The sequence below is a fragment of the Phyllobates terribilis genome, unplaced genomic scaffold, assembly GCF_046119375.1.
Source record: "Phyllobates terribilis strain yellow unplaced genomic scaffold, ASM4611937v1 Scaffold_4__5_contigs__length_816908805, whole genome shotgun sequence".
Classification (NCBI taxonomy): Eukaryota; Metazoa; Chordata; class Amphibia; order Anura; family Dendrobatidae; genus Phyllobates; species Phyllobates terribilis.
In genome coordinates this window covers 557,911,138-557,938,937 of record NW_027362764.1, presented here as the reverse complement: position 1 = coordinate 557,938,937, position 27,800 = coordinate 557,911,138, and the positions used below count along the sequence as shown (strand labels likewise).

General features: G+C 41.2%; 1 protein-coding gene across 1 annotated transcript in view; it reads left to right on the top strand.

Annotated features, from left to right (window-relative positions):
- The window catches only part of RNMT (RNA guanine-7 methyltransferase), a 63,634-nt gene that overhangs the window by 7,404 nt on the left and 28,430 nt on the right, over positions 1-27,800 (top strand). The window contains exons 2-6 of the mRNA XM_073678974.1: positions 3,416-3,515; positions 5,098-5,233; positions 14,785-14,910; positions 17,093-17,202; positions 25,579-25,760. Of these exons, the coding sequence (XP_073535075.1) occupies positions 3,441-3,515; positions 5,098-5,233; positions 14,785-14,910; positions 17,093-17,202; positions 25,579-25,760 (629 nt within the window). The 5' untranslated portion in view covers positions 3,416-3,440. The remainder of the gene's footprint in view (positions 1-3,415; positions 3,516-5,097; positions 5,234-14,784; positions 14,911-17,092; positions 17,203-25,578; positions 25,761-27,800) is intronic.

Genomic DNA, 27,800 nt, shown 5'->3' with positions numbered 1-27,800 from the left:
GGGTGGATCAGGGAAATGCTGTAGATATAGTATATCTTGACTTCAGCAAAGCATTTGACAAAGTATCTCACATCATCCTTATTGAAAAAATGACCAAGTATGCAATGGACCAGGCAACTGTTAGGTGGATTCATAACTGGCTTAGTGATCGGACTCAAAGGTTGGTTGTAAATGGCTTCACATCCAGCTGGATGAATGTCTCAAGTGGGGTACCACAGGGCTCCGTCCTGGGACCTGTATTGTTCAACATCTTTATCAATGATTTAGATGAAGGAATTGAGGGTAAACTGATTAAATTTGCTGATGACACAAAGCTAGGAGGGATAGCTAATACTAGAGAAGAGAGAGAGAGGATTCAAAAAGACCTAAATAAACTGGAGCAGTGGGCAGCAACCAACAGAATGGTTTTTAACAGGGAAAAATGCAAAGTACTACATCTGGGCAATAAAAATGAAAAAAGCATATACAGAATGGGAGGAATAGAGCTAAGCAACAGTACATGTGAAAAAGACTTAGGTATACTAATAGATCATAGACTGAACATGAGTCAACAGTGTGATGCAGCAGCAAAAAAGGCAAATACAATTCTGGGATGTATTAACAGAAGCATACAGTCTAGATCACGTGAAGTCATTATCGGTCTTTACTCCTCTTTGGTCAGACCTCATCTGGAATACTGTGTACAGTTTTGGGCACCACATTTTAAAAAAGACATAGACAAACTGGAGCAAGTTCAGAGAAGAGCGACCAGAATGGTGACTGGTCTGCAAACCATGTCCTATGAGGAACGGTTGCAGGATTTGGGAATGTTTAGCTTGCAAAAAAGAAGACTGAGAGGAGACTTAATAGCTGTCTACAAATATGTCAAGGGCTGTCACATTGTAGAAGGATCATCTTTATTCTCATTTGCACAAGGAAAGACTAGAAGCAATGGGATGAAACTAAATGGGAGGAGACACAGATTAGATATTAGAAAAAACTTTTTGACAGTTAGGGTGATTAATGAGTGGAACAGGCTGCCACGAGAGGTGGTGAGTTCTCCTTCAATGGACGTCTTCAAACAGAGGCTGGACAGACATCTGTCTGAGATGATCTAGTGAATCCTGCTTTGAGCAGGGGGTTGGACCAGATGACCCAGGAGGTCCCTTCCAACTCTACCATTCTATGATTCTATGATTCCTTTCTTTCATTATATCCTATGTATATTTGCCCTCTTGTTATTTCACTGTCGTACCGGGTTAATCTTTAGTATAAATATTGTATTTGACGACGATCATAGACAGCAAAGAATGTGAAAATCTTAAAACATAACTTTTAATGCTAATATGATAAAAATATGCCACTCATAAAATAGAAACGAGTCCCTAAGCCAGACTGATAACTACCAGTAATTTAACTCAGGGACCGCCCCAATGTGAAAATATTAAAAAATTTTTAAACAGCCCTACAGTATGGAGATCAAAATTTTTGGCTAGATTCTATAACCGAGGGAGAGTAGATGGACAGGATCAATACAACAACCCTGTGTCAAACCAAAGCCCTCTGACATATAGATTTTTCTTAATAGCTATGTACACCCAAGATAATCATTAAACATGTACTCATAAACCACCAATTTGTCCAGTATCTAAGAGTCCATACTATTGTCTAGTACACTGTGAGAACATTGGTTTGAGTGGTGGGTTATTACTCCTACCTTTTTGCTAATTTCCAATTTGATGACGATCACTATAAGGATCAGTTCACCCCTGCATTTAGAATTCCCTTTCTCGCTTCTGTTTTAAGAGCAGCGGAACATAATTCATGTGGAAAACGGATCCATTTCACAATGGATCTAATTTGAAGCAGACCAGCTCCTGACTATAAGGTGGGCCACATTTTTCGTTTAACTGGACAGAAAGTTCTGCACGCTGCACTTTTCCTTCCTTTAAAAAAAAGATTCTAGAACCTTGGTGGGCCACATCGTAGTCAGTGATGTCCTTCTTCTTTTCAGGAAAAAAAAGGTCAGTTAATATCGCGGCTTAGTCTTCTATTATGGTCCCTCCACACAAAGCTCATCCACAGTGGTGAAAACAGAGTTGTGAATTTTTAGTTGCATACTTCATTCTGAAAATGTAATGGATTTATTGCAGATTTCACCCTGAAATTAGCTGCATATATTGCCATGCAATCTGCACTCAGTTGGCATATGCTGCCTATTTTCCAGCATATGTAGATTAAATTTGGTCAGTCATAGGCCAAGTTCTGTGTCCACAGTGGTCAGCACATGGACCCAGTGTTATCCTATGTGCTTTTTCACATGGAGTACTTTCCACACAGACCTCAGATCCAAGTCAAAAAAAATATCTCATCTTGTCTGAACTTGGCCGTATTTATATTGAATCCCAATTAAGTGTTTTTTTCTATCTTTTTATATAAAAAGTAAAAATCCTCAAAACTTGCAAATTGTGAGTAATGAATCAGTTGGTTAAACCACAAATCTCATTCACATGCAGATTTTAACAGTGGATTTCTTTCTTTGCAAATAATTGTACCACATCCAAGCTTATCTGTAAAGATTATATGAGAAAATTGCTAATTTCCAGCTGTGCGGAGTAAAGCCCCGGTCTTCGTAGCTTAGAATTACTTATTTCTTAGTTTTCCACATTTGTGCAAATAAAGTCTAATTATTGTATATTGAAAGTTCAAGGGCTTTCTCAGGGTTTTTGGAGGTGTCTATTTCTCATATACTTGTAAGCTTAGGCCTCAGTTCACCATTTGTGCTTTTCTTGAAGGCACATTTCATTTTTTTTGTCTTGTGGCATTCGTTGCTGCTTTTTGCTCAAAATTCTTCAAAATGTCTACTTGGTTCATGAATTTTGTGCAAATCAAAAATAGTTTCACAAAGGAGCAAAAAATAAAAAAGATTGAACAGTTGCATGTCCCACAAAATTTGCGCAAAAACTTCTGATTAACAAAACAACCACTCCAAGGGGGGACTGGAGTACATTCGGGCAAAAACCTTGCCATTTTTTAAAGAGTCATATTTGATGAATCAGTGTAAAAAAAATTGGAAACGCCACATTGATGTAAAAATCTGAAAATTAACTAAACAACAAAAGATAACTTTAAAAAAGGTACAAAGAAAGTGCAAATCATTTGATGGATTTGATGCAAATCATACTCCTTATTTTAGAGTGAAAAACCTCAGCACCTGACGCTTTTTTGGCATACTATGATTAACGGCGTCCGAGGCCAGAAACTCGTCAGGTGTTGAGGGTTTAGCTTTTAATGGACTTTTAACCCACTGGTTTGTAATTACAGCAACGGATTCATATGTTACCAGTGTGAACAGCTGTCCCCTACCTCCTATAGATTCCTTATATCATCTTTTGTATACAGAATAAAATGAGGTTTCTTTCTTGTTTGTTTTCAGCTCTGAGGGTCCTCAGTCACGTGAAATGGATTCTGAAAGTGTACTAGTGTCCTCGCAGAAGAGAAAGTCTGATGCCTTGGACCCGCCGTCTAAGAGAATTGTATGTATCTACTCTTGTCTATGAGAAAAGGTTATTCATATTGGACAATCCCTTTAATTTACCACATTCATACCCCCCAGAGGATATATATGGATATATATACAATCTGTGCAGCACAAGCAAGCTTTTAAGAGAGATGGCGGGTGCAGAGCCTAAGAGGCATAACCAAACCTCAGATATGTGCAATGAAGATAAAGGCAGCACTCCAATTGTTCAGTAGAAATTCTGTGGCTTATTGACACGTAGTTACAGTGGCGACGTTTCCTTCTAAGTGTGGAACTTTTTCAAGCTTGAAAAAGTTCCACACTTAATTGAATATATTGTTACGTGTGTTTTTGCTTGCGTTTATCACTCATTCATTTGGATGGGTGAAAAGCGCTGTTAAAATGCTGAAAGAATTGACATGCTGCATTTTGGCAAAAACACAGCAGAGTTCAAATCCGTGCTTAAAAAAAAGGAGCTTGTGCATTAAATTTCGGAAATCTCATTGGTTATGCTGGTACTGTGAAATGCTACATATTTTATGCAACAGATATGCTGAGTTAAAGGGAATCTGTCACCAGTTTTTTCCTACCTCATCTGAGAGCAGCATAACAGGAAAAGAGACCCTGAATCCAACGATGCATCACTTCGTTTGCTGGGTGCAACATTTGTGACACAATCAGCGTTTTTAGATGTATCAGAGCTCAGAAAGGAAACCCCTCCCACATCATTGTCTATTGACTGTGAGCTGCTTATCACAGGGGGAGGCAGAGTCGTACCACTTGGCATAAGGGAACTAGTTTGGGCAATAATAATCTCCTGTTGATAAAGCATTCATTGTAGGGAAACAGCACACCGCCTAATAAGTAACACATCCCTGAAATCAGTGTCTCAGCCCCTACATCATTGCTGTCCTCAAATTACTTAGCAGTTGGGTTAATGCTAATGTACTTCTGTGTATATACTCTATCCATGGACAGACAATAATGTTTTGGAATGCTTCAAGTCCTCTATTCGGGCAAGATGTAAATATATGATCAATAAAAATGAAGAGGGTTTCCAGGATAAGGTATTTTCATTCAACTATGAGTCTGGTGCAAGTGTGAAACCCATTACCCCAACTGATCAGTTTTTCTCAGCCCTAGCTGTGGCCAGAGGTAGGTAGTCAACTGGGCCGGAACGTCACAGCTCTATTCTTTGTGTAGTGGCTGTTCACCCAAATGGTCCATGAGGTCCTGTTGGCTGACAGTAGTCGTCTTGTCATAGAAATGTCAAAAGTTTGGCTAAAGCGAAGTCTTGTGCTTGATAATTTTGATCTCTGCAGTGGCTATCATTCCTACTTTGGAGTGAAAACTGGTGCAGTATACCATATATAATCTGTAGGGATCTATTAGGGCAAAAAACTGTGTGTTAGTGGTCCGATATCCTGCTGCTATATCTGAATATACACTAAGGTATACCACTGTAAATAAGTGCCACATTTTGTTTTTTTTCCCATGACAGCAGACTTAATAAAGACTTAGTAATATAGTTATGTAAACTGTTTTTGTATTATTTTAACCTTATATTTATCTTTCTTTTTACCTTTCTTTGTGGACAGCGAACATCAGAAGGTCACAGCTCAGCAGTTGCTGCACACTACAATGAACTCCAGGAGTGTGGACTAAAACAGCGCAACCAGTCCCGAATCGTTCATCTAAGGAACTTCAACAACTGGATGAAAAGTGCTCTGATAGGTGGTTTATACGTAGTATTTATATGTAAAATGTAGTGTTTATAAGTCATCAGACAGAGCTTTTTAACATATTTGTAATATATCCTGAAAACTAGGCACCCAGCTTTTCCTGAAAGATGGGTTCCTAGTAGTGTTGAGCGAATGTGCTCCGATAACGTGTTATCCTAGTATCTTTGGCATGCTTGGATAATATGTTTGTGTCCCTGCGGCTGCATGACGGCATGACGGCCACAAGACATGCGTAGATGGCCTAACAAACAGGCAATCACCGCATGTGTTGCGGCTGTCTACTGACGCAAACATATTATCTGAGCAAGCCAAAGATGCTCGGTAACACTTTATCCAAGCATGTTCGCTCAACAATAGTGCCTAGTTTAAAACCTTGCATCTTTTTTGCTGATTTGGCACAGACATCACTTAAGGGGTTACTCGCACAATGCCAATATTTTTTTTCTAAACAAAGCAGTGTCTGCAATATGTCATCAAATCCCAACATAAAGTTACTGCAAGTGTTGGTCTATAGATGTATGTAGCAGAAGATATATAATCTATAGAGCAGCACTTGCATTGTTAGCTAATCATAGCCTATGCCTCTGGGTCCTGTATGTCCCGATGCACTATACATTTTACGATCTGTTACATCTGTAGATCAGAACTTGCAGTTTTCAATTATTGATCTGTTAGCTGTCATCAAGCTCAGCTCAGCTTAACTTCTGCCTTCTGTGCATTCACAACAAAGAATGAAATAACCGTTGTGAAGCACAGGATGGAGTGGAGCACAGCAGAGCTGTGCTCTTTAAAAGGTTATTACCAGAATAGTATTATTTTTCACAAAGCACAGTGAATTCATACTTGTTAATATACTGACTAAGCCCAAAAGAGAGCTTATTTCTAGTACCCTTTGTTTTTTTTTTTCAAACTGTACCAGCCCCTCAATGCATCCAGTGTCACATCGTAAAATGGGCGGTCCTGTTCTTAACTGCTAAAACTGCTTTCTCTCAGTGCTGCAGACCCCTCCACTTTTCCTGTGTTCACTTAACTAGCCCCACTTCTGAGTTATCATTAGGCTAAACTAAATGTAGACTTTACCTTATGCTTCTGTACACTCTCTGCTCCTGTACAGTACCCTGGCTAACCAGTCTTATTTTCTGCCACCTACATCAGTATAACTGCAGTGTGGTTTTACATCATTAGCTGGTTATTGCAGAGCTCAACTCTATCTCACTGCTCTACAACAGCAGCGCAGAGCTGTTTGCTGCCTGCTTCTGACTGATCAGTTTTTTTTGAAACTGCAAATGATGCATTTAGCAGAAGATAATCCTCTGCCATATACATCAATAGAGCGATATTTTCATTTTCACATCACTAATCCCTCAGCAGCAAGTAACAAACACTGTTCAACTAATCTTAGTCCTTGTACACAGACCCCCCTCCTGCAGTATATAGCGCCTGTCAGTCACCTGTATACAGCCTTATCTTGCAGTGTTTCTACTCTCATTCCCCTATATAGAGCCCATCCTGCAGTACATCGCGCCTCATAGTTATCAGCACACCACTGCTTCCTTGTTTGAGTCTTTGCACTGTAATGAAGGAAGATCTCAGAAATCTGTAAATTGGTTCTCCTCCTAGGGGAGGCAAGCTTTTCTCTCTAGAGCCTTGCCACATGACTTGCCATATTTAGCCAAACTAAAATATCCGGGAAACGATGCACATCCGCAGACGATTGTTTTGGGGTTTTCTGCTTTCTTCAGTGTATGACAAGTTGTTGTTTGACTGCTTGAGAAAGGTAGGGACATTTTTCAAAGCCATTGCCAAGAAAGACACTGACGCCAGGCATGTAGGGGGCAGAATCTCTTTTCCCAGACCAAAGAATCCTGGAATCCATCAGGGAGGGAGTAAAGATCGAGTTTTCCTACCCTAGACAAAATATAAGAATAACCTCCTTTACATCTCAAAAGTTACACGAGGTTCTGATATCCAGGCTCCAAGATCTGCAGATGTTAGGCATTGTCTCACCAGTTCCAGCGATAGAACACGGCAAAGGTCATTGTTCTTGCCTATTTCAAATAAAGAAACAAAGTGGAGCCTACAGGATAATTAGAAATCTAAATAATAAACTTGTTATTTATATAGCACCAGCATATTCCGCAGCGCTTTACAATTCAGACAATTTACAGACATTATCGGCACTGTCCCCATTTGGGCTCACAATCTACAGTACATTTCCTAGCAGTATGTCTTTGGAGTGTGGACTGAAACCGGAGGAAACCCACGCAAACACGGGGAGAACATACAAACTCCTTGCAAGGAGTACTAACCACTGAGCCACCGTGCTACCCAGCCATTAAACCAGTATATCGCCTACTGAAGATTCAAGATGGAATCCATAAGGTCCACCTTCCCTCTAATAGGCAAACACTTTGTTATGGCAACTGTCTATTTGCAAGATGCCTTTTATCATATTATCATATTATCATGATTATGTAGGGACAGCCAACTCTTCACTTCCAATTCAATGTGTTACTCTTCAGGATTTCGTCAGCACCTCGGGTGTTCACAAGAATTATGGCAGAGGTAGCATTTGTCAGGAAACAGAATGTAATAATCATTGCTTATCTCGACGACTTAATCATGGCACCTTCTGTACCAATTCTCTGGGAGCACGTAAAATAACGTTTCAGATCCTAACGTCTTTGGGATAGTTCTGCAGAAGTCTGACTTAAATCCATCAACCAGAAAAGTTTTTCTCGGGTTCCTTCTGGATTCTCAAGAACAGGCATCCTTTCTACCAAGAGACAAGCAAATGCAGATGAGATCCAGAATCTCTGCTCTGTGAAGTCAGAAGTCAGTCTCAATAAAGTTTACAATGTTTGTCCTGGGATCCATTACATTATATATCCAAGCAGTACCATGGTCCCAAGCTCATACGAGAATTCTTCACTTATATTCTGATCTGCTGGAACAGATACCCCCAAATCTTTAAACAGAAGAATTTATTTCTTCGTTCAAGTAAAATCCTCCCTTGTGACTGAAGCCAGAGAATCTAGCGAAAGGAGTATCCTGGATTCCATTCCTGCTGACTACTATGATGGATGCCAGCAAAAGCGAATGGGGAGCAGTTGTGTCTAGAGTATCTTTCCAAAGGGTATAGCCACAAGAGATAAGTATTCCACTGTGAAACTTCAGAGAATTGAAAGGATATATTCAGAGAACATGACAACAGTAGCTCACCTTCGTCACCAGTGAAGTACTAAATACGGGAATCTGAGGGCAATCTCAGCAAGAATCTTCTCTTGGGCAGAGCAACATCTTCTGTCCCTATTAGCACTCCAAGAGGTTCCGCCAACACACAAGCAGACTTCCTGAGCAGGAAAGACATACATCTGGGCGAGTGGAGTAAGAAGTTTTCAGGTGATGACTAGGAAATGGCGCCATCCAGAGGTGGACTTATTTGTGAACTGTCAAAAGAGAAAAGTAGATCAATACTTCTCCCTGGATCCAAGCAACACATGTATGGCAGTAGATGCATTCGCCCATCCCAGGGAACTCAAGTTGGCTTACGCTTTCCTCCCAATTTCCATACTACCAAAAACAGTACATAAAATCAGGACGGAGGGAATCTATGCAATCCATACAGCAACCTTTTGGCCAAAAAGGTTCAGGACATTAAGCAGCCTGAGGTTGGAGGACTATCTTATCCTCCCTCTAGTTCACGACCTTCTACAACAAGTTCCAATTTTCCATCCAGCACCGCAAAATCTGTGTCTGGCTGCTTGGTTTCTGAAGCCAAAATATTAAAAGCAAAAGGTCTGTCAAATAGGGTCATAGGTACCCTTCAGAAGAGCAAAAAACTGATAACATACAGTCTATGGGAAAATATGGAAGACCTTTATCTCATGGTATGAGGTGGTTTCCCTGGATCCATTTCATCCAGACATAGCCAGAATCTTGGATTTCCTAAAGCATGGTATGGAAAGAGGCTTAAAATCTAGTACCTTCAAAGTCCAGGTGTCAGCCTTAAGTTCTTTTTTTGACCAGGATTTAGCAAATTATCGTGGATAAGAAGATTCATGACCGCAGCTTCCCGGGTCCACCCAAAAAGGTCAACATATTCCCATCTTGGGACCTAAATATTGTCCTTAAAGGTCTAACTCTACCTTCTTTTGAGCCAATAGCCTCAGTGGATTTAAATAAAGTATCCTTGAAGGCAACTTTCCTTGCAGCCATAACAATGGCAAGAAGAGTTAGTGAACTACAGGCTCTATCAGAGAACCATATCGGAGGATCCTAGAAGATAGAATTGTGTTCTGTCTAGACCCATCTTTTTTTTTTTTTTACCAAAAGTGATATCTGAATTCCACATATCTCAGGAGATAATTATCCCGTCTTTCTGCCAGGATCCAACAAATGACAGAAAAGGAATTTCATTCCTTAGAATTACGGACAACCATTCTTCATTATCTCCAACAGACACAGTCCTGGAGGAAGGGCCAGAATTTCTTTATTATTATTATAGCGCCATTTATTCCATGGCGCTTTACATGTCCAATATTGTTGACAAAGCAAGGGAAAATGACTTTGAAGAGTACCATAGCCCAGTGGATTAAGAAAGCAAATAGAAGACAGAGCTTATTACCTCGGGAGAAGTTGAGAGCTCACTCTGCAAGAGTCATGTCAGTTTCCTGGGCCGAAAGGGCAAGCTCCTACATCGAGCAGAGCTGCCACCTGGTCTTCGGTCCATGCCTTCTCTAAGCATTATAAATTAGATTTAATGTATAATAAGGATTTAGCTTTGGCAATCGTTCCTCCCTGAGAATTTTTTCTTTGGTATTCCTCCTGTTGTGCAGTCTTGGAGGGTGAGGGGAAAAAATGAAATTAATTACAGGTAAGTCTCTTTTTCTAGGAACCCTCCACGACAGCACTGGTAATTCCCACCCTTCTGTTCATTATGTATTCCTTTATTCCTTGGTGTTAAATATTATGAGCATTCATACTGTGTGGTCCTTTAGAAAAACACTCTTCTGGGGAGCTACGGGAGGACCCAGCCCAACTGATCAGCATTGACTGGAGGTGCAGGAGAATGGAGGGGTCCCAAACTTTAGGACACCAGAACAGATGGAGAGGAGAAAGGCAGCGTGATCGACCTTGCTGCTCGGCAGATATTCTTTCCATCCCAACTTCTGCTGAACGCAGAACACCAGGATGACATCTTCATGCCCGTAGGGACAGGAAAAACACTGAGGATAGGTGGTGGAGAGGGACTATTTTACCTCTTTGTGTTTCCTGTACCTATTAGGGCAGGGAGGTAACCTCCTGTTGTGCTGTCGTGGAGGGTTCCTAGAAAAAGGATTACCGGTAAGTGTAATTCAATTTTTACCAGGTGTGAACTAAAATGTTATGGTAACTTATGTGAGTTGTCATAACTTGGGCAAGTCTTCATCTTTAGAAAGACCTAGGGCCTTTACCCATGTTTGCTAGTTGTATGAACTAGTAATATAAAGCCGTAGGAGTAATCCTTCTTCCATTCTATTTTCATTAGATACCTGACTAATATGGGAATGTAAAGTTAGATATCTGCTGTTTAGAGACTTCTCAAGTGAATCCCTCAGTATTTGGGTCTGCTGTGGGCCGAATGTGAGTCTAGGAAAGTGTTTACGCAGCACTTTCCCTGAAATGAATGCCTGATCTAACATAAACCAAGTGTGACTGAACTCCACCCCGCTTTCGCTTATTACTAGTGATGAGCGAGTATGTTCTATTAACCCTTTCGCCGAGTACGCTCGGGCCGAGCTCCGAGTATTTACAGCTGCTCGGTGATATGGTTGAATCGCTCCCGTGTGCATGATTTGCAACTGTTTGACAGCTTTATTACATGTGAGGAATGTCTATTTCTTACACATTCCTCACATGTACTAAAGCTGTCAAACAGTTGCAAATCATGCACACGGGAGCGATTCAACCATATCACCGAGCAGCTATAAATACTCGGAGCTCGACCCGAGCATACTTGGACAGAACATACTCGCTCAACACTACTTATTATCTATCGCTTAGACAGGGCAGCATAGAAGTCCTAATCCTAATGGATTCGGTTTATAGCCAAGTTCATCCAGAAGTTTCTCTCTCACGGATTATTCACTTCACTGTTGCCTGCACTCATTCAACTTTTTTTACTTTGCACTGTTACTAACATGAAGTGTAAGCCCAGTCTAATGTTACCTTGGAAATGTTTGAAGGATTTACCGAATCTATAATATGAACTACCGACGAGTGCAGGCCTAGAAATCAATCGCTCCCTGGTCACTGTGTTCTTTGTAAATGAAAGACGTGGTTGGCGCATACTGATTACGGTACTTGTAAGCTTTTTGCTCTCACGTCCTCAGGCTAGGGCGCTCCCCAATTGGGCCACTTGTTTGGTTACTTAGATAATTTCCTGAGATTATTGGATTTAAATGTAATATGGAAGATCAAGTGTCTCTGTACTCAGACGACATGCCTCTCTATTTAGGAGATGTGACAGTGTCTATTAGTCCAGTTATAAGAACAAATCTGTCCACAGCACACTTTCACAAACAGCACAGCAATTTTCAAGTCCAGGGAATACTGCTTGGTGTCCATCAAAGCTATAATTAAAGAATGGTGACGGCGCTCCTAGGGTTGCAAAATAGAAATCACTCCGTTATTCCTGCATCACCAAAATACAGAAAAAAGAAAATGGCAGACATGTATAGAAAAACAATCTTTATTAAATAAGATAACAATATAAAAAGATAAAAAAAGGATGCCATGGGCATTGCCAGGATGGAAAATTGCATGTACAGGGTTGGGTAGAGTTAATTTCTGACCATATTGTGCAAGGTGCATAAACACTATATATAACACATCACATAAGGCTGTAATCAATAGTTACATACCAATGATGAATACAAGTAGTTACAAACCGACATCTCCTATAACATGCACATGATAATTGTAAACATTGTATAAATGGTCAAGGCTAGTTGCCTTATGTATTGTGTCAAATGCATTTGTAAAAGAGCCCAAAATAGTAGGGGTTAGCCTACAAAGTATGGTAGAAATCGGAGCATAATCATGTGCCATGATAGAGAAATCATAATGTAATGAGTCCTAACATATGAGAGGAATACCTCAGCGACCACGGAGATGAAGCATAAGTAAAAAACTAAGAGTATATAAATAAACCATGCGCAATTGAAAATAATACATACCCAACCCTGAAAATACACACTCCACATGCGTTTCACTAGGCTTCCTCCTCTGTGAGTAGCTATGGTACATTGAGACCATGTCCCTGCACGGTCAGACACTGCCATTACACAGTACACAGCAGGGGCACATTTATAAGATTATCTCAGCACAGGAACATTTTTAACACATCCAATTGTTGAACTTATTATCATTCCAAGATCTATTGATTAAAATGTACTTTGTTCGTTTTACAACCCCTTTAATAACTGGAGCAAGGGTGACAAGGCTAAGTAACTGGAGCAAGGGTGACAAGGCTAAAGAGGGTTGTCCAGGCAAAAAGAAAAATTCCCTAGGGATCCGCACTGCTCAAGTCACCGACCACTGCAGTCATTTACAGGTTGCGGCGGTCCTGCCTCTATTGGAGCAATGATCTTTTACCCTGATCAGACCACAGATGTGTTTTTATTTTTTGTAATGTTGCTTAGATGGAAAAATTAAGACTTGGTTATTTGTTTTTTAAATAACCATTCCCTGTCAGTATCTACACCCAAAATGCGTACCTTGTCTGTGCTCTGACTTCCAACCATAGGAATTTCAGTTTGGTCTGAGTTCAGTTTCAGCTAGCTGGCATTCATGCGATTAGAGATCGAATTGAGCCCTGTGTTACGCCATGTTATGGTGGGACACCTGGAGGACGAGGAGTCAATAGATACTTTGTGGCCTTCCAGCGAGGAAGGAATTGAGCCAATGGAAAACTTTGCCATCAATTCCACAGAATTCTTTAAGTCTTTGTATTAAGATATCATGGTCTATTGTGTCAAATTTTGCTAATATTATTAGGAAGGTGCACTCACCCCTGTCTCTTGCCATGAGCAGATCATTTAGTACTCGTGTAAATGCTGATTCTTTGCTGTTTTCTGACAGTCAGACTGCAAAACAACATATTTGTAATCAATTGGCAGCCTGGTATCTAGTTGGATAGCAATAGTCTTTTCTACGACTTTCCCTATTAATGGTAGGTTAGGGACAGATCTGTAGCTACTCATCGTAACCTGGGACCATGGAGGTCTTCATTAAGAGCGGCTTGACAATTGCTTCTTTCAGTAGATCAGCGAAGATCCTACATTGAATAAAACAGTTAACTATATTCCTGATTGCCTGAAGAAGCGGGTCCAGACATTCCAGTAGAAGTGACGTCGGGCCTGGGTCCAGGTCACAAATAATTTTTTGTAGACAGGGAAGGATGGTTGTGATCCCTGGTTTACCTACCAGATGCATCTTGACCTTAGAGAAGTGATCCCCCAACTCCTGTCATCAAGAGCCACCAACAGATAAGGTTTTCAGGATTTCCTTAGTATTACACAGGTGATGATTTCATAACTTGGACAGGCAATAATTCCATCACCTGTGCAATACTGAGGAAATCCTGAAAACATGACCTGTTGGTGGGCCTTGAGGACCGGAGTTGGGGAACACTGCCTTAGTTAAGGCAATATTAAATCCTACTCTATGTACAAAATTTCATACAAACATTTGTCAGTGCATTGTGATCAGTTTTCATTATAGGCAAGTTGAAAGAAAATATAGGTACTTTCTCAGAGGAAGAGTGAAGTGATATCTTGGCACACAGTGTGAATCCTGGAGATGCTCGCAGTTATTTCTCATACACAGAGTTGTTACATGATATTGGGGTATGCCGTGATACTGCATTTTAATAGTACAAATCTGCTAAATACAACACCTTGATGTGACACTCTCGTAGAGTTGACCATCTTATTTGATTATTTGGTTATAATTTTACTTTTTATTTTGTATTTATTCAAATAATATTGCATCCTTTTAATATGGTCACTGCTAATGTCTGGCTAGCCTGGGTATAATGCTTCATACATTCCCTTTCATTAGCATTGATGATATTGGAAGGATCCAGAATTAAGTCCACAGAAACAATTGACTAAAGTCTGCCCAATATGCCAATATTGACTCGTCGTCTGTGTATTGGACCCTCCCAACTCTCCACTGATAGATGATATCAGGGAAGAGAAGGACGCATCCTGCTGAATTTTAGGGGATCAAATCCTTTATTCTCTAGAAGACAAACCGCCAGAAGTGTCTGGCTGCATGTCTTTCATAGACAATACAGGAGTAATAGGACAAACTGAGTGTTCCTGTGCATGGAGGACTCGGGAGAGATTCGTTGTATTAGCAGCTACAGTGCAAGAGTGGACTCCCACTGATCTAATATCATCTCACCTTTGTGAGAAAACCTTGCTAGCTATTTACGATATATCTGAATGAGAAGGCAAAAGTGACAATGGTTTTTCTGCATCTTTTGTTCCTAAGGTGAGTTTTTGGATAGAGTACGGCGGAAGAATCATCAAAATATTACAGTTCTGGATCTGGGTTGTGGAAAAGGTGGAGATCTCCTGAAGTGGAGGAAAGGCAGGATTGATAAACTTGTGTGTACAGGTATGATCTGGTGAAAGCCGCTTTTATCTTCTCTAACAATTACATTACTGTACTCTTCTCTATTGACTTTATTTTCAAACTACTAAGCCACCATTGATAACTTTTAAGATTCTTTTAATCCATGTTTCACTTTTTTTCCCCTATATTAGTCACCAAGGTGACTTCAATTTGGATAGTGTTTTACTCTAGTGTCTCACCTCCTCCATGTGCACCGACAGGCCTCAAATAAAATGGAGAAGGGATGGGGTACAGGCTGAGCTCTTAATGAAACCTTTTCAGGAATGATGTGTGGATAAGGGTGCACAGTCCGGGAGGGTCAATGCAGATTACAAAAAACAAATCAAGTGCCTGCACACATTTAGTATTAATATGCAGGTGCACAAGTATGCCCGTGACTGGCTTTCATAGGAGACTGTTATATTGCAGTACAAAGTGTAAACAATCAGACAATCGCAGGTTTAAATCCATGAAGGGGACAAAAAAGCAATAGTTTTTCAAACTATCTTAAAAATATCGTTCAAATCACCCCTCTTTTCACCCATGAAAAATAAAGATAAAAATATGAACCTATTTGTTATGGCCGCATCCATAAAAGTAATTTCTATCAAAATAATCAATTAACCTGATAAGTAAACACCATAAAAGAAAAATGAAACGCAACAATTGTAGTTTTTCGGTATCTGCAAGAAGCGATCAAAACATTGTGTCCATCTCAAAACGGTATTGATAAACCCGACAGGAGATTCATGATACCAAACAATGAACGCTGTAAAAACAAAACTCCCAAAAACTCTTGAAATTGTCTTTTTTTTTTTCCCTCTGCAATTTCAATGCTCCTCTTCATCCTCCCTTTATTCTCTACTTGTTTGCGCTCCTATATATGTTGTCTTGTTTGTTTCTATTTTTTTTAAATAGTTTTTAAAACATTTTCAAGCTATTCTTGCAAAAGACTTTACACAGCTTTTTTTGCGAGAAAAAAATTATGTCCTACAGAATGTGAGTAGTTTTATCAGGCTTTAAAGGACTTATTCAGCCTCGGAGACATTTCCACAAGCACTGCAGCTTGCAAAATCCTAGAAGAGTGTAATACTCGCACTGTTAGGATTTGGCTCCGCTTGCCAGTTTGAGCAACCATCACAGTATCCTTATTTGCCAACTTTGGGTCACATTCTGACTAGATTCTCATCCGCTTTTCTGTGTTCTAGTAAAGGAAGAAGATGAGTAGTTAGTCGGCACGTGACTTATCCAGTAAACGTTGGCTGTTCGCTGTGGCCAATCATGGATTTCTAGTAAAATTCACATTCTGATGGGCTGAATTTTTCAGCCACGTATGGGGCATATGTATCAGTACAGTCTGACTCTTAGACAGCACAAATGTAGACTAGACAGAATGTGCTAGATTTATCCTAGTGATTCATACTGGGTGCATGCTCTGCACCACCAATTCATTAGCTGATTTTGTGCCAGAAATTGGTGCCAAAATGATGGCTTTTTCCTACGTCACATCCAATTTTTTTCTTTAGCAAATTCTCTTTCCCTTGTAGGACAGGACACACAAGTATCTTACACACAATAATGAAACACAGGTGTGTTTTGTGTGCGTGTATTAATATGCCCTATTGTGTCAAATTGGCACGGTCTGTAGCTTTGTGGCATTTGCCATGGCCTAGGAAGCTACTGTCAGCTGAAAGCATATGCCTGTGGCAATGGAAGTAAACCCGCCTTATGTATGTTGTCTGATATAATTTATAGATACCTGTAGCAGCGTTATTCATGTAACCTTATTTCACGGACTCCCAAGAATGCTGCTTTTTACTTGTAATTACTTTGGATGTGTGACACTTTTCAGATTTGTGAACCTTTTGTATGTGTTGCCTGTTGCTCCATCCTTTATTTATTAGCCACTGTTCTTATATTTGCAGGTAGAAATGATTAGGCACGTTTTACAGCACTCTCTTTTTGTAAGAAAAGGCTTCATTATGTATGGTAGCCCACAGAGAATATTAATTTTGTACCGATCGGTTTTCACACCAGTGTGCGCCAGGCGGCCGTCATTGTTCCAAGACCTAATCACTTCTACCACTAATTAACCGTAGTCGTAGACCAGCTTTGGATTATAACTAAACACATGCAGCTGTCGCCTTTGCTAAGGTTCATTGTATTTTTTTAATCATTTTTACAGATATAGCAGAAGTTTCAGTCCAGCAGTGCGAGCAGCGGTACTCCGATATGAAAGCACGCAACCGAGACTATATTTTTGAAGCGGAGTTTGTAACTGCAGATTCTACAAAGGTGCATTTTTATTTTCATTGTTTAGGGGCTAAAGAATGATGAAAGAACTTAGCATTCAGTTTCATAATTACTTAAGGTATCTACGTATTAGAGTCTGGTGAGAGCTCAACAGCTCGCCTACCTCGCCTTTTGAAGCCCACGAGTCACCTATTGTGAAGGGTGTCCATGGGAAGTATTGCACGAACACGTATACTACAAGGAACCCACCTTCTGGAGCATTGTTCCCTCTTTGCCTTTGAAATCCACAATGAAATCACGACAAAATTGATTTGAGTTGCATTACTTAGATGTGGATTTCACTGCATTACTAAGCATTTTGAAGGACGAAATCCACAGGGAAAATTGTAAAGCAAATGAGTCACTTGTGAGACCTAGACAGCATATCACAGCCCTAGCTCACCTCACCACCTGCATTTCCAAGATACACAGTGCAAAAACAGCTTCTCATTGCAGCTCTCCACAGACAGCTCTCTGATGTTTAAGCTGCTCCTGCAGTGCTCGCGCCACCAATGATAAGAAATGGCATTGCCAGGAGAACAGGGAGCGGAGCTAAAATCATTGTCTCAGTTGCTTTATTGGGGGACACAGGAACCATGGGTTAATATGCTGCCACTAAGAGTACATCTTAGAAACCAGGGCTGTGGAGTTGGTAAGCCAAATTTCCAACTCCGACTCCTCAATTTCCATGACACCGACTACCTCATACATGGTTCATGTTTAAGTGATAAAGTTACTGTAGCACAGATTCATCTCAGCTAAAAGTCTAGACCCTTAGATCAGGAATAGGACAGACATTTATAGGACATTTCATAACTTTCCCAAATTCTTATGAAAAAATATTCCCCCCACAAACTGCATTGAACTACTGTACCCAATTTATTATATATTTTAGGAGTCGTAGTTGGTCCATTTTATACTGACTCCGACTCCACCAAAATGGACACCAACTCAGACTCTACAGCCCTGGCTACAAAAAAAGAGATTTTACTTTGAGTACCAAAAAATCTATTTTCTGATTCTGTCAAAAATCAGAATTGTTCCATCCTCTACTGACGACTAAATAAAATTAATTCCATTCAGCACTTGAGTGTAATAAAAACTCTTCCAGGCCAGTACTGCTGATCACTTTAGCAGGTACTGGGCTCTGACATCGGACATCAGTATTAAGAGTATTTTAGATAGATAAGTATATTCTTATGCGCTGTTTAGCTGTCAGTTATGACTGTGAATTCTGTCAGTCAGACCTTACCTCCTCTGTTATATTGACTTACAATTCCAAGCAAAAATATCCGTATTTAAAGAAGTGCTCCCATTAAAGTTTTTATCCTCTTAATATATTGCAGTCATCATATTATATAGCAATGTGCACTTACAATTGCTCATTTTGCCTTTCTGCTCAGCTAATTCTTCTTTTTTCCATTAGGTCTATGACATGACGTGATTAAAAACTGACCAGCTGAATCCTTCTAAGCTCTATGTAGAAACAGGAGGTCAATTTTCCCTGTATGACTCATCAGTCGCTGCAAAAGTCCCTGGTAGAGGGGAAGAGGGAGCAGCTGGGTCAGGAGCTGAAGAAGGGAATGATTTATGTAGGGAAAAGAGACTTTCTGTTTCTACATAGAGCTACCATGGTTCTACATAGTTACTATCCATGGGTGTGAGATATACAGTGGGTACGGAAAGTATTCAGACCCCTTTAAATTTTTCACTCTTTGTTTCATTGCAGCCATTTGGTAAATTCTAAAAAGTTCATTTTTTTCTCATTACAGTACACTCTGCACCCCATCTTGACTGAAACCCCCCCCCAGAAATGTAGAAATTTTTGCAAATTTATTAAAGAAAAATTGAAATATCACATGGTCATAAGTATCCAGACCCTTTGCTCAGTATTGAGTAGAAGCACCCTTTTGAGCTAGTACAGCCATGAGTCGTCTTGGGAATGATGCAACAAGTTTTTCACACCTGGATTTGGGGATCCTCTGCCATTTTTCCTTGCAGATCCTCTCCAGGTCCATCAGGTTGGATGGTGAACGTTGGTGGACAGCCATTTTCAGGACTCTCCAGAGATGTTAAATTGGGTTTAGGTCAGGGCTCTGGCTGGGCCAGTCAAGAATGGTCGCAGAGTTGTTCTGAAGCCACTCCTTTGTTATTTTAGCTGTGTGCTTTGGGTCATTGTCTTGTTGGAAGGTGAACCTTCGGCCAAGTCTGAGGTCCAGAGCACTCTGGAAGAGGTTTTCGTCCAGGATATCTCTGTAGTTGCCCGCATTCATGTTTCCTTCAATTGCAACCAGTCGTCCTGTACCTGCAGCTGAAAAATATCCCCATAGCATGATGCAGCCACCACCATGTTTCTTTGTTAGGATTGTATTGGCCAGGTGATGAGCAGTGCCTGGTTTTCTCCACACATACTGCTTAGAATTATCACCAAAAAGTTCTATTTTGATCTCATCAGATCAGAGAATCTTATTTCGCATAGTCTGGGAGTCTTTCATGTGTTTTTGAACAAACGCTATGCGGGCTTTCATATGTCTTGTACTAAGGAGAGGCTTCCGTCGGGCTACTCTGCCATAAAGGCCCAACTGGTGGAGGGCTGCAGTGATAGTTGACTTTGTGGAACTTTTCTCCCTGCTGCATCTCTTTAGCTCAGCCACAGTGATCTTGGAGTTCTTCTTTACCTCTCTCACCGAGGCTCTTCTCCCATGATTGCTCAGTTTGGCTGGACGGCCAGGTCTAGGAAGACTTCTGGTGGTCCCAAACTTCTTCCATTTAAGGATTATGGAGTAATGCAGAAATTCTTTCGTAACCTTACTCTACAGTAGTATATATAGGTATATTCTAATTAATCCTATCCAGCCATGGCTGCCATAATTTATGGATGTATTCCTGCTTATTCCTCTTGGTGTAAATACTTTTTTCAAGTTGAATTATATAGTTCGTTTGGGCAATGAATGCGCGTCTGGACGGGGCTCCTCTCTAATCCAATATTTTGCAATAAATTTTCTAGCAATAAACAATCTCGCAATTGCTATTTTGGTCATGTTGTCTGTTTTTATTTCCTCAACGTACCCCAATATACATGTCAGTGGGTCCCTAGGGACAATACACCTATACACCAATCCAATACGGTTCAACACTACGATCCAAAAGGAGGACAATGCCAAAGCATATGCAGTATGTTTGCCTGAGATTGCGAGCACCTTGGGCAGTCGGAGTTAGACTTCAACCCTGCTTTAAATAACATATCAGGGGTTCTATACACCCTGTGGATCACATACAGCTGTGACATTCTCCCAGGCTCACTCATGGATAACTTGGGTATATATTCTAGAATAGACTCCCACCTATCGTCGTTTATCTCTCCCAAGTCTTTCTCCAACTTCCTTCTAGCTTTGATAGGGTGTCCTCCAAGAAAGGCGTGCAGCAGGTCTCTATACACTTCAGATATTGCCCCTTTCGTTCCTCTGTTTTTAAGTATAAAATCTAACATCAGATCTATTTGTATTCCAATAGGCCCTCTTCTGCTTTGGGTCTGAAATGGGTGCTGAACCTGTCTATATTTAAAGAGGTTTAGCCTAGGGAATTGAAATTCTTCCTGCAACATTTCATATGGTTTAAGCTTCCCTCTGTAAATCAACTGATAGATCAGGCCAATACCCATTTCTTTCCACTCACCAAACCCCTTCATATTACTGAACTCCTGAAAATAGATGTTATCCCAGATAGGTGAAAACTTAGTGAAGTGAGTTACCCCCCTAATCTGCTTGATTTTCTGCAACATCTTATGTATTAGATTTATGGTATGGTAATGCAATCCCCATTTCTTGAAGATTCCCGCCTCCAGTCCCATACTTAATGGCAAAATCTCAATTAAGTGCTCCAAACTGACAGGTACCTGTCCCTTTCTCATAGTCTCCCCCCCCCCCCCCCCCCCCCAGCCCTTGAGGTGTTGGCTTTGTGCAGAAAGAAAGTATAACCAGGGATTAGGGAGCGCTAGGCCTCCCTCCTCTTTTGGTCTCTGCAGTGTTTCCTGTTTAAGTCTGGGACTCTTCTTACCACACACTAATTCTCCAAATAGTGATTTTATCCTGCGGAACCTGCTCATAGGGATCCAGAGGAAGGAATTATGCAGCATATATAACAGTTGCGGCATCACAATCATTTTGAGGAGGTTCACTCTGCCCACCACCGATAAATGTAACTTATTCCACGCTGTGATTTTAGTGCGCAGTCTTTGTAATAAAAGGCATATATTAAGCTCCTCAAATGTCGTCCATGGAAGAGATGTATGAATCCCTAAGTACTTAAATTGTTGGACCACCTTTAATTTGGTGAATAGTTCCACCTCCCCGGTACAGTCACCATTTCCATCTATCGGCAGAACACACTACTTATCCCAGTTAATGAGTAGTCCCGATATCTGTCCAAATCCCTCAATTAGTGTTACTACATTTCTCAAGGCTTCCCCAGGATTTTCCAAAAATAGTACAATATAGTCAGTATATAAAGCTATCTTCTCTGTTTTCCCATATACAAACCCCTTCACCTCCTGCGATCTTCTTATTTTGGCAGCTAATGGCTCCACAGCTAGGGCAAATAGAAGCGGGGACAATGGACACCCCTGTCTCGTACCTCTAAACAGAGGGAAGCTTTCCGACAGTTTGTTATTCACTTTAATTCTGGCTGTTGGAGAGGAGTACAGAAATTTTACCCATGAGGTAGACACTGGCCCGAACACAAAGCTACTCAGCACCGTCCACAGGTAGTTCCATTCCACACTGTCAAAGGCTTTATGTGCATCTAGAGATACCGCCACTCTCTTACCCGCATTTTCAGCTAGAATTTGCATGTTTAAGTACAGCCTCCTTAAATTGACAGCAGTGGATTTATTTGGCATGAAGCCAGATTGATCCGAGTGGACTACCTTGTCTATTACCCGGATTAGTCTGTTCACCAGAGCCTTGGCCAGTATTTTGATATCTGCAGTCAAAAGTGATATTGGTCTATATGACTCTGGCAGCTGTGGATCTTTTGCAGCTTTGGGAATGACCACAACAATGGCCTCCCTCATAGATGCGAGTAACACTCCCCTCTCCAACGCTTCATCAAATACCCCTAACAATTTAGTTATCATTTCCTCACTGAGGTTTTTGTATACTTCAGCTGGGATGCCATCTCCTCCCGGTGCCCTGTCCCCTGCCATGGATGCCAAAGCCTCTCCCAATTCCTCCGCTGAAAGTGGTTCGTCTAGCTGTTCTCTGTCTTCATTGCTTAACTTAGGTAGGTGAGCCTCCCCTAGGAAAGCATCAATCTCCCCTTCCACCTGCTGCGACTGCGAGGAGTATAACTTCCTGTAAAATCCCCTAAAGACTTCCAAAATTTTCTCCCCCTGAGTAACTACACTGCCATTCTCTTGTTTTAATGCATATACATGTGCCGAGTCCCGCTGCGCAGAAGCCACCACTGAGAGCAGATGTCCTACTTTTTCACCCTCTGCATAGGAAGCTTCTTTTTGAAATGCCCTCAACATTTCTGCCTTGTGCAAGTGTTTTATTTACCTCTTCCTGAGCAGCCTTCATGCGGTTTTGCGTGTCCTGTGAATTCTGGTTACTCAGCTCTCCCTCCGCTGCCCTCAATTCTTCCATTACCGCTATATCCTTGTTTCTGGATGTAGTCTTATGCCTTGATATGTCTCTGAACATGTGTCCCCTTTAAATATGCCTTCATAGTGTCCCAAACAATGTGTTGCTCTGCACTACCCTCGTTAAGCCTAAAAAATTCAGCGACCTCATCACCAATCTTCCCCATGTCTAGGAGTTGCCAAAAAGGATGAATCTTCCATCCCAACCCCGATTTACTCCACTGGTCCTCAATTTGTAGTAGCACCAATAGTGGACTGTGGTCCGACACCACTCTTAGTAAATACTCCACCTCCGGGACCAAATTATCCATCCATTCATTTCCCAGGGCTACATCTATACGGGACAAAGAGCCATATGTGGCCGAATAGCAGGAGTAGCAGTACTTATCCACATGTCGTACCCGTCATAGATCTGTCAAGGCTACTTCCTTTAAATAGTTACTAAACACTGTCTCATTCCTCAACAAGGCATGTCTTCCCTTATCCCTGTGGTCATTGACAATATTGTTTACATCACGCACTATAAGCATAGGAACCCCTACCCATCTACCCGATATTTCTAGACTTTCCTGCATTCCCCTGTGTCCTCTACACCTCCAGCTCCCTGCTGCTGCCTCTCTGCTCCCTCCACTGTGGCATACTTCTCCAGCCTGGAGATCACCTCCATCTTCCTCCTGTATGCAGCACTTGCCATGGCCGCCGCCTCCTCTGCTGATCCAGCTCCATCTTGGGTCCGGGTACTCCCCTCTGTCCCCAGCTTTCTGCCTCCTGCGAGTCATCTGGGTCTCGGATGTTGCCTCCGGTGGGTTCCTCAAGCTCACTGCAATCTTCAGAACCAGAGCAGCTATCTCAGGCGTTCGGGGGCGCCTCCGTTCAGCCCTGTATTCGCTATGTGCAGCGGGAGAGCTCCAACACACGTCTTCTCACATGCCCTGCTAGGCCACGCCCCCTTTTGTAACCTTGGTCAGATCTGTGCCTTGCCACAATTCGGTCTCTGAGCTCCTTGGGCAGTTCCTTTTTGAGTTCATAATTCTCATTTGGTCTGACATGCACTGTGAGCTATGAGGTCTTATATAGACAGGTGTGTACCTTTCCAAATCAAGTCCTATGAATTTAAATAAACACAGCTGGACTCCAATGAAGGAGTAGAACCATCTCAAGGAGGATCACAAGGAAATGGACTGCATATGACTTAAATATCAGTGCCTGAGCAAAGGGTCTGAATACTTATGACCATGTGATATTTCAGTTTTTTTCTTTTTTAATAAATTTGCAAAAAGTTCTACATTTTGTTTTTTTTCCAGACAAGATGGGGTGCAGAGTGTACTTTAATGAGAAAAAAAATGAACTTTTTAGAATTTACCAAATGGCTGCAACGAAATAGAGTGAAAAATTTAAAGGGGTCTGAATACTTTCCATACCGTGTGTGTGTGTGTGTGTGTGTGTGTGTGTGAGAGAAAGGTCCCCATTGGACTGAAATGTCGCCTCATGGGCCATTAAAACGTACTATTTTTTCACCTGACAAGCGTGCTGTCTCCATGATTTTTTGGTATTGAAAGGACAGGGACCTGGGAGGCTTTGCACCATTTATGTGGATGGTTCTGGTCTTTATCTTTACTTATGTGTATATATATATGTATGTATGTATGTATGTATTGTATTGTAATATTATATATTTTTTTTAGAATAAATGTTCCCAGATAACTAAGTTTTGTCTTCTAGGAGTTGTTCTATTTCGTACATTATGGTTCTGATAGATGCTGTTCCCATGGGTGATACCTGCATTTATTTTAATTGGCCTCTGTCACGCACCCCTTCGTTTGTATGGTAGTTTAGAGAATTGCAGAGTGCACTTGGTCATCAAATTATGGAGCACATTTCCTTTTAGATACACTAATACAAGGATTAACAATCTGCAGTGCTACAACTCCCAGCATGCTCTTATAGCCTTGGAGCTCCCAGGTGAATGACCACTGGACTAACATATAAACCATATTCCACAAGGGATGAGCAGTGCAGGATACCTGCAGTGTGACGCATCCACACACACACGGTTAAACACTGTGGATACTGGTGGCTAATTTTGCTTTAATGCCCCCTTTACTGACCCATCAGTAAGAACAGGTCCTCATCTTCATGTAATGTAGAAAGCTCCCAGCAAACCTGTGTCTTTCTTTTTTCCTTCCTTTGTTACCTTCCTATTCATCTGGCTGATTACTCTTCTTTCCCGGTTCCTTTTGATTTCCGCTACAGATGATCATGTTACATTGTCTTCATATGAGAGCTCCTTTATTGGAGTAAATGCTGGGGGTGATATCAATTTCTGCGGTTATACTGTAGCATGTGCATAGTGTTTCATGTGGGGGACACTCGCTGTGATGATTCAGTAACTCCTATGTATTTAGCTTTATAGAAATCTGGGCGATCATGGACCTTCCTGACTGAGACGGTCGAGGCTGTAACCATATGTAATTATACTCCTGTGTAAAGCGTATCCGGACCACATGCAGTCACTGAGCCAAATGTCGATTTTTTTTTTTTTTTTTTTTCTTCTATGTACAAAGTATTGTTTCTTCTTGCGTCTTCCTTTGATGGCAGCATGGAGTCAATGCTATTCGCAAAGTCCTCTCTGACTATTGAATAAACTATATTGAATATACTTTGGCTTTTCTGCAAAGAATTAAACATTATTTTAAGGTAACGGAACAAGTTCCTAATTTCCATGTTCTGTATTTTAGGAGCTTTTATCTGAGAAGTTGAGGAGTCCAGACACCACCTTTGACATTTGCAGCTGTCAATTTGTGTATCATTACTCATTTGAGACATATGAGCAGGCTGACATGATGCTGAGAAATGCTTGTGAACGACTTTGTCCTGGAGGCTATTTCATCGGCACAACTCCAGATGGCTTTGAGCTGGTGTAAGTGTTCTTGATCCTTCTTATTGCTACTTAAATGGCCCAGAAGAATGAGCTGTCAGTTTCTTTATGCTGTCAAACCCTGGTAAACAGGCATCCTCTTGTGACAGCTCTAGCAAGGAGCGTTGACAGCAAATAATACGTTTTTATTATTAGCACTTGGCAGGTAAAGAACGGGGAAAGATGAGGGCACTAACGAGATCAGAAATAATGAACTGCTGTTAATGACTGTCATAATAAAAACGCTAAGAATATAACTGCACTGTGGTGCTCCGTTCACTAGTTATTAGTGAATGGCTTCTTCAGCTACACCCTCTTATGCTTTCAGTACGTAAATGTTAGTGGGATCACCCTGCGGATAGGTGATTAAAGGGTTATACTCAGAAAAACATCATCCCCTCTCCATTGCTGATAACTGATAATCTGATCACTGGAAACCCCATCAGTTTTGGGATAGAGGCAGGGGCTCTGCTGCTCTGTCTTTAATGTAAAGGAGATGTACATGCTCAGCCTCCGCTCCATTCATTGTCAATGGGTTGCTAGAAATATACTATACTTTCTCCATCTGTTCCATTTGGATAGGGAATGACTATTTTTTGAGGGGTGAATAACCCTTTAATGTTTGATCTTTGGAAACCGTTCGCTGGAACTTCCTATGTCCTCCATGTGTATGTGTAACTACTGCTCTATTCACGGTATTTGTGAGTGGCGGTCGCTAGACTATAGATCCTATAGAAGTGAAAAGAGTATTGGTAATGCATATTCTATCTCAGTCCTATTGACAATGACTAGAGCAGCACCTCATATACAATAATCGCTCTTGTCATACAGGTGACACAGGTTGCCAGTGGTGGGACCCCCAGTGATCAGACATTTACAGCTTCTCATATATCCACAGGATAAGTGTAGCTCTAGGACCAAGCCCATGAAATATAATTGAAATCGCATATTTTAATGCCAGAGCTGAGTATTGTCAAATGGCTTTCAGGTTCTAACCTAATCAGCAAAAAGAGTACTATATGGTTCGCTATATGTTTGGACTAGTTGGGGTATATACACATGTTAATTATTTGGTGCAGAAATTTCTGCACCATTTCTGCATCTCTTGGCAGGAAAAATGCTTTTTTTTTTAACATACGTTTTTGTTGCAGAATTTTCCCTATTCATTGGTATGTGTGAAATCTGCAGCAAAAACGCTGAAAGAATTGACAGGATGAAGCTTTAAATCTGCAAGTCACAAATAAACCACGTGTGCACGAGACTTCAGGATTCTCATTCACTTTGCTGGCATCAGGAAACTTCAAGTTATGTGACAAATTTGCACAGAAAAAAGCGACATATTCGCAGGATGTGCACAGACCCCCAATCTCCAGTGTAAATCAATGTCCCTGTGTTAACCCCCCCCCCCCCAAAAAAAAAAAACAACCCAGCACACTGATGTTGTTTGAATGCTGTCTATTTTACTGTGCATTTTGGAACTTGTCACTCTCGCTCGCGCAGATTGTGATGCCTGAACCCAGACCGTGTGTTTGCGTGCGCACTGACACTGCCTGAGCTCGGCATGCGTGTACGCAGGGAGGGTGGGGGGTGCATTCTCCTCCCCGGCTTCTTTCTCCAGCTGCGGCTTGATACACACAATGTATAGCTTTCCGTGGCTTCAGTGAAGTGAACGGGCCTCCTACACTGAGTGCGAGCTGGCACTCATGTTGTGTGTACTTGTGGCTGGGCTCAGGCAGTGTTAGTGTGGACGAGCAGACGTGCAGGCTGAGTTCAGGCAATGCTCACTTTAAGCGAGCGACCACTGTTAATCAGTAGCAGGGGAAGTTCCCAAAATGTAAGCTGAAAGGGGGTGTAATGGTGCACTGAGCCCTTCACCATGCTAAGTGTGCACCGAAACTCAACACCACTAAAATGTACCATGCTAGTATGATTTTCATAGGAACTAAGTTCAGTAGGTTACTATAGAACTACATGTAATATGCATTTTGGGAGTTTAGGTAAGGGACAGTCGCCCTTTAAAGGTTTTTGTTTTTCCATATTGTA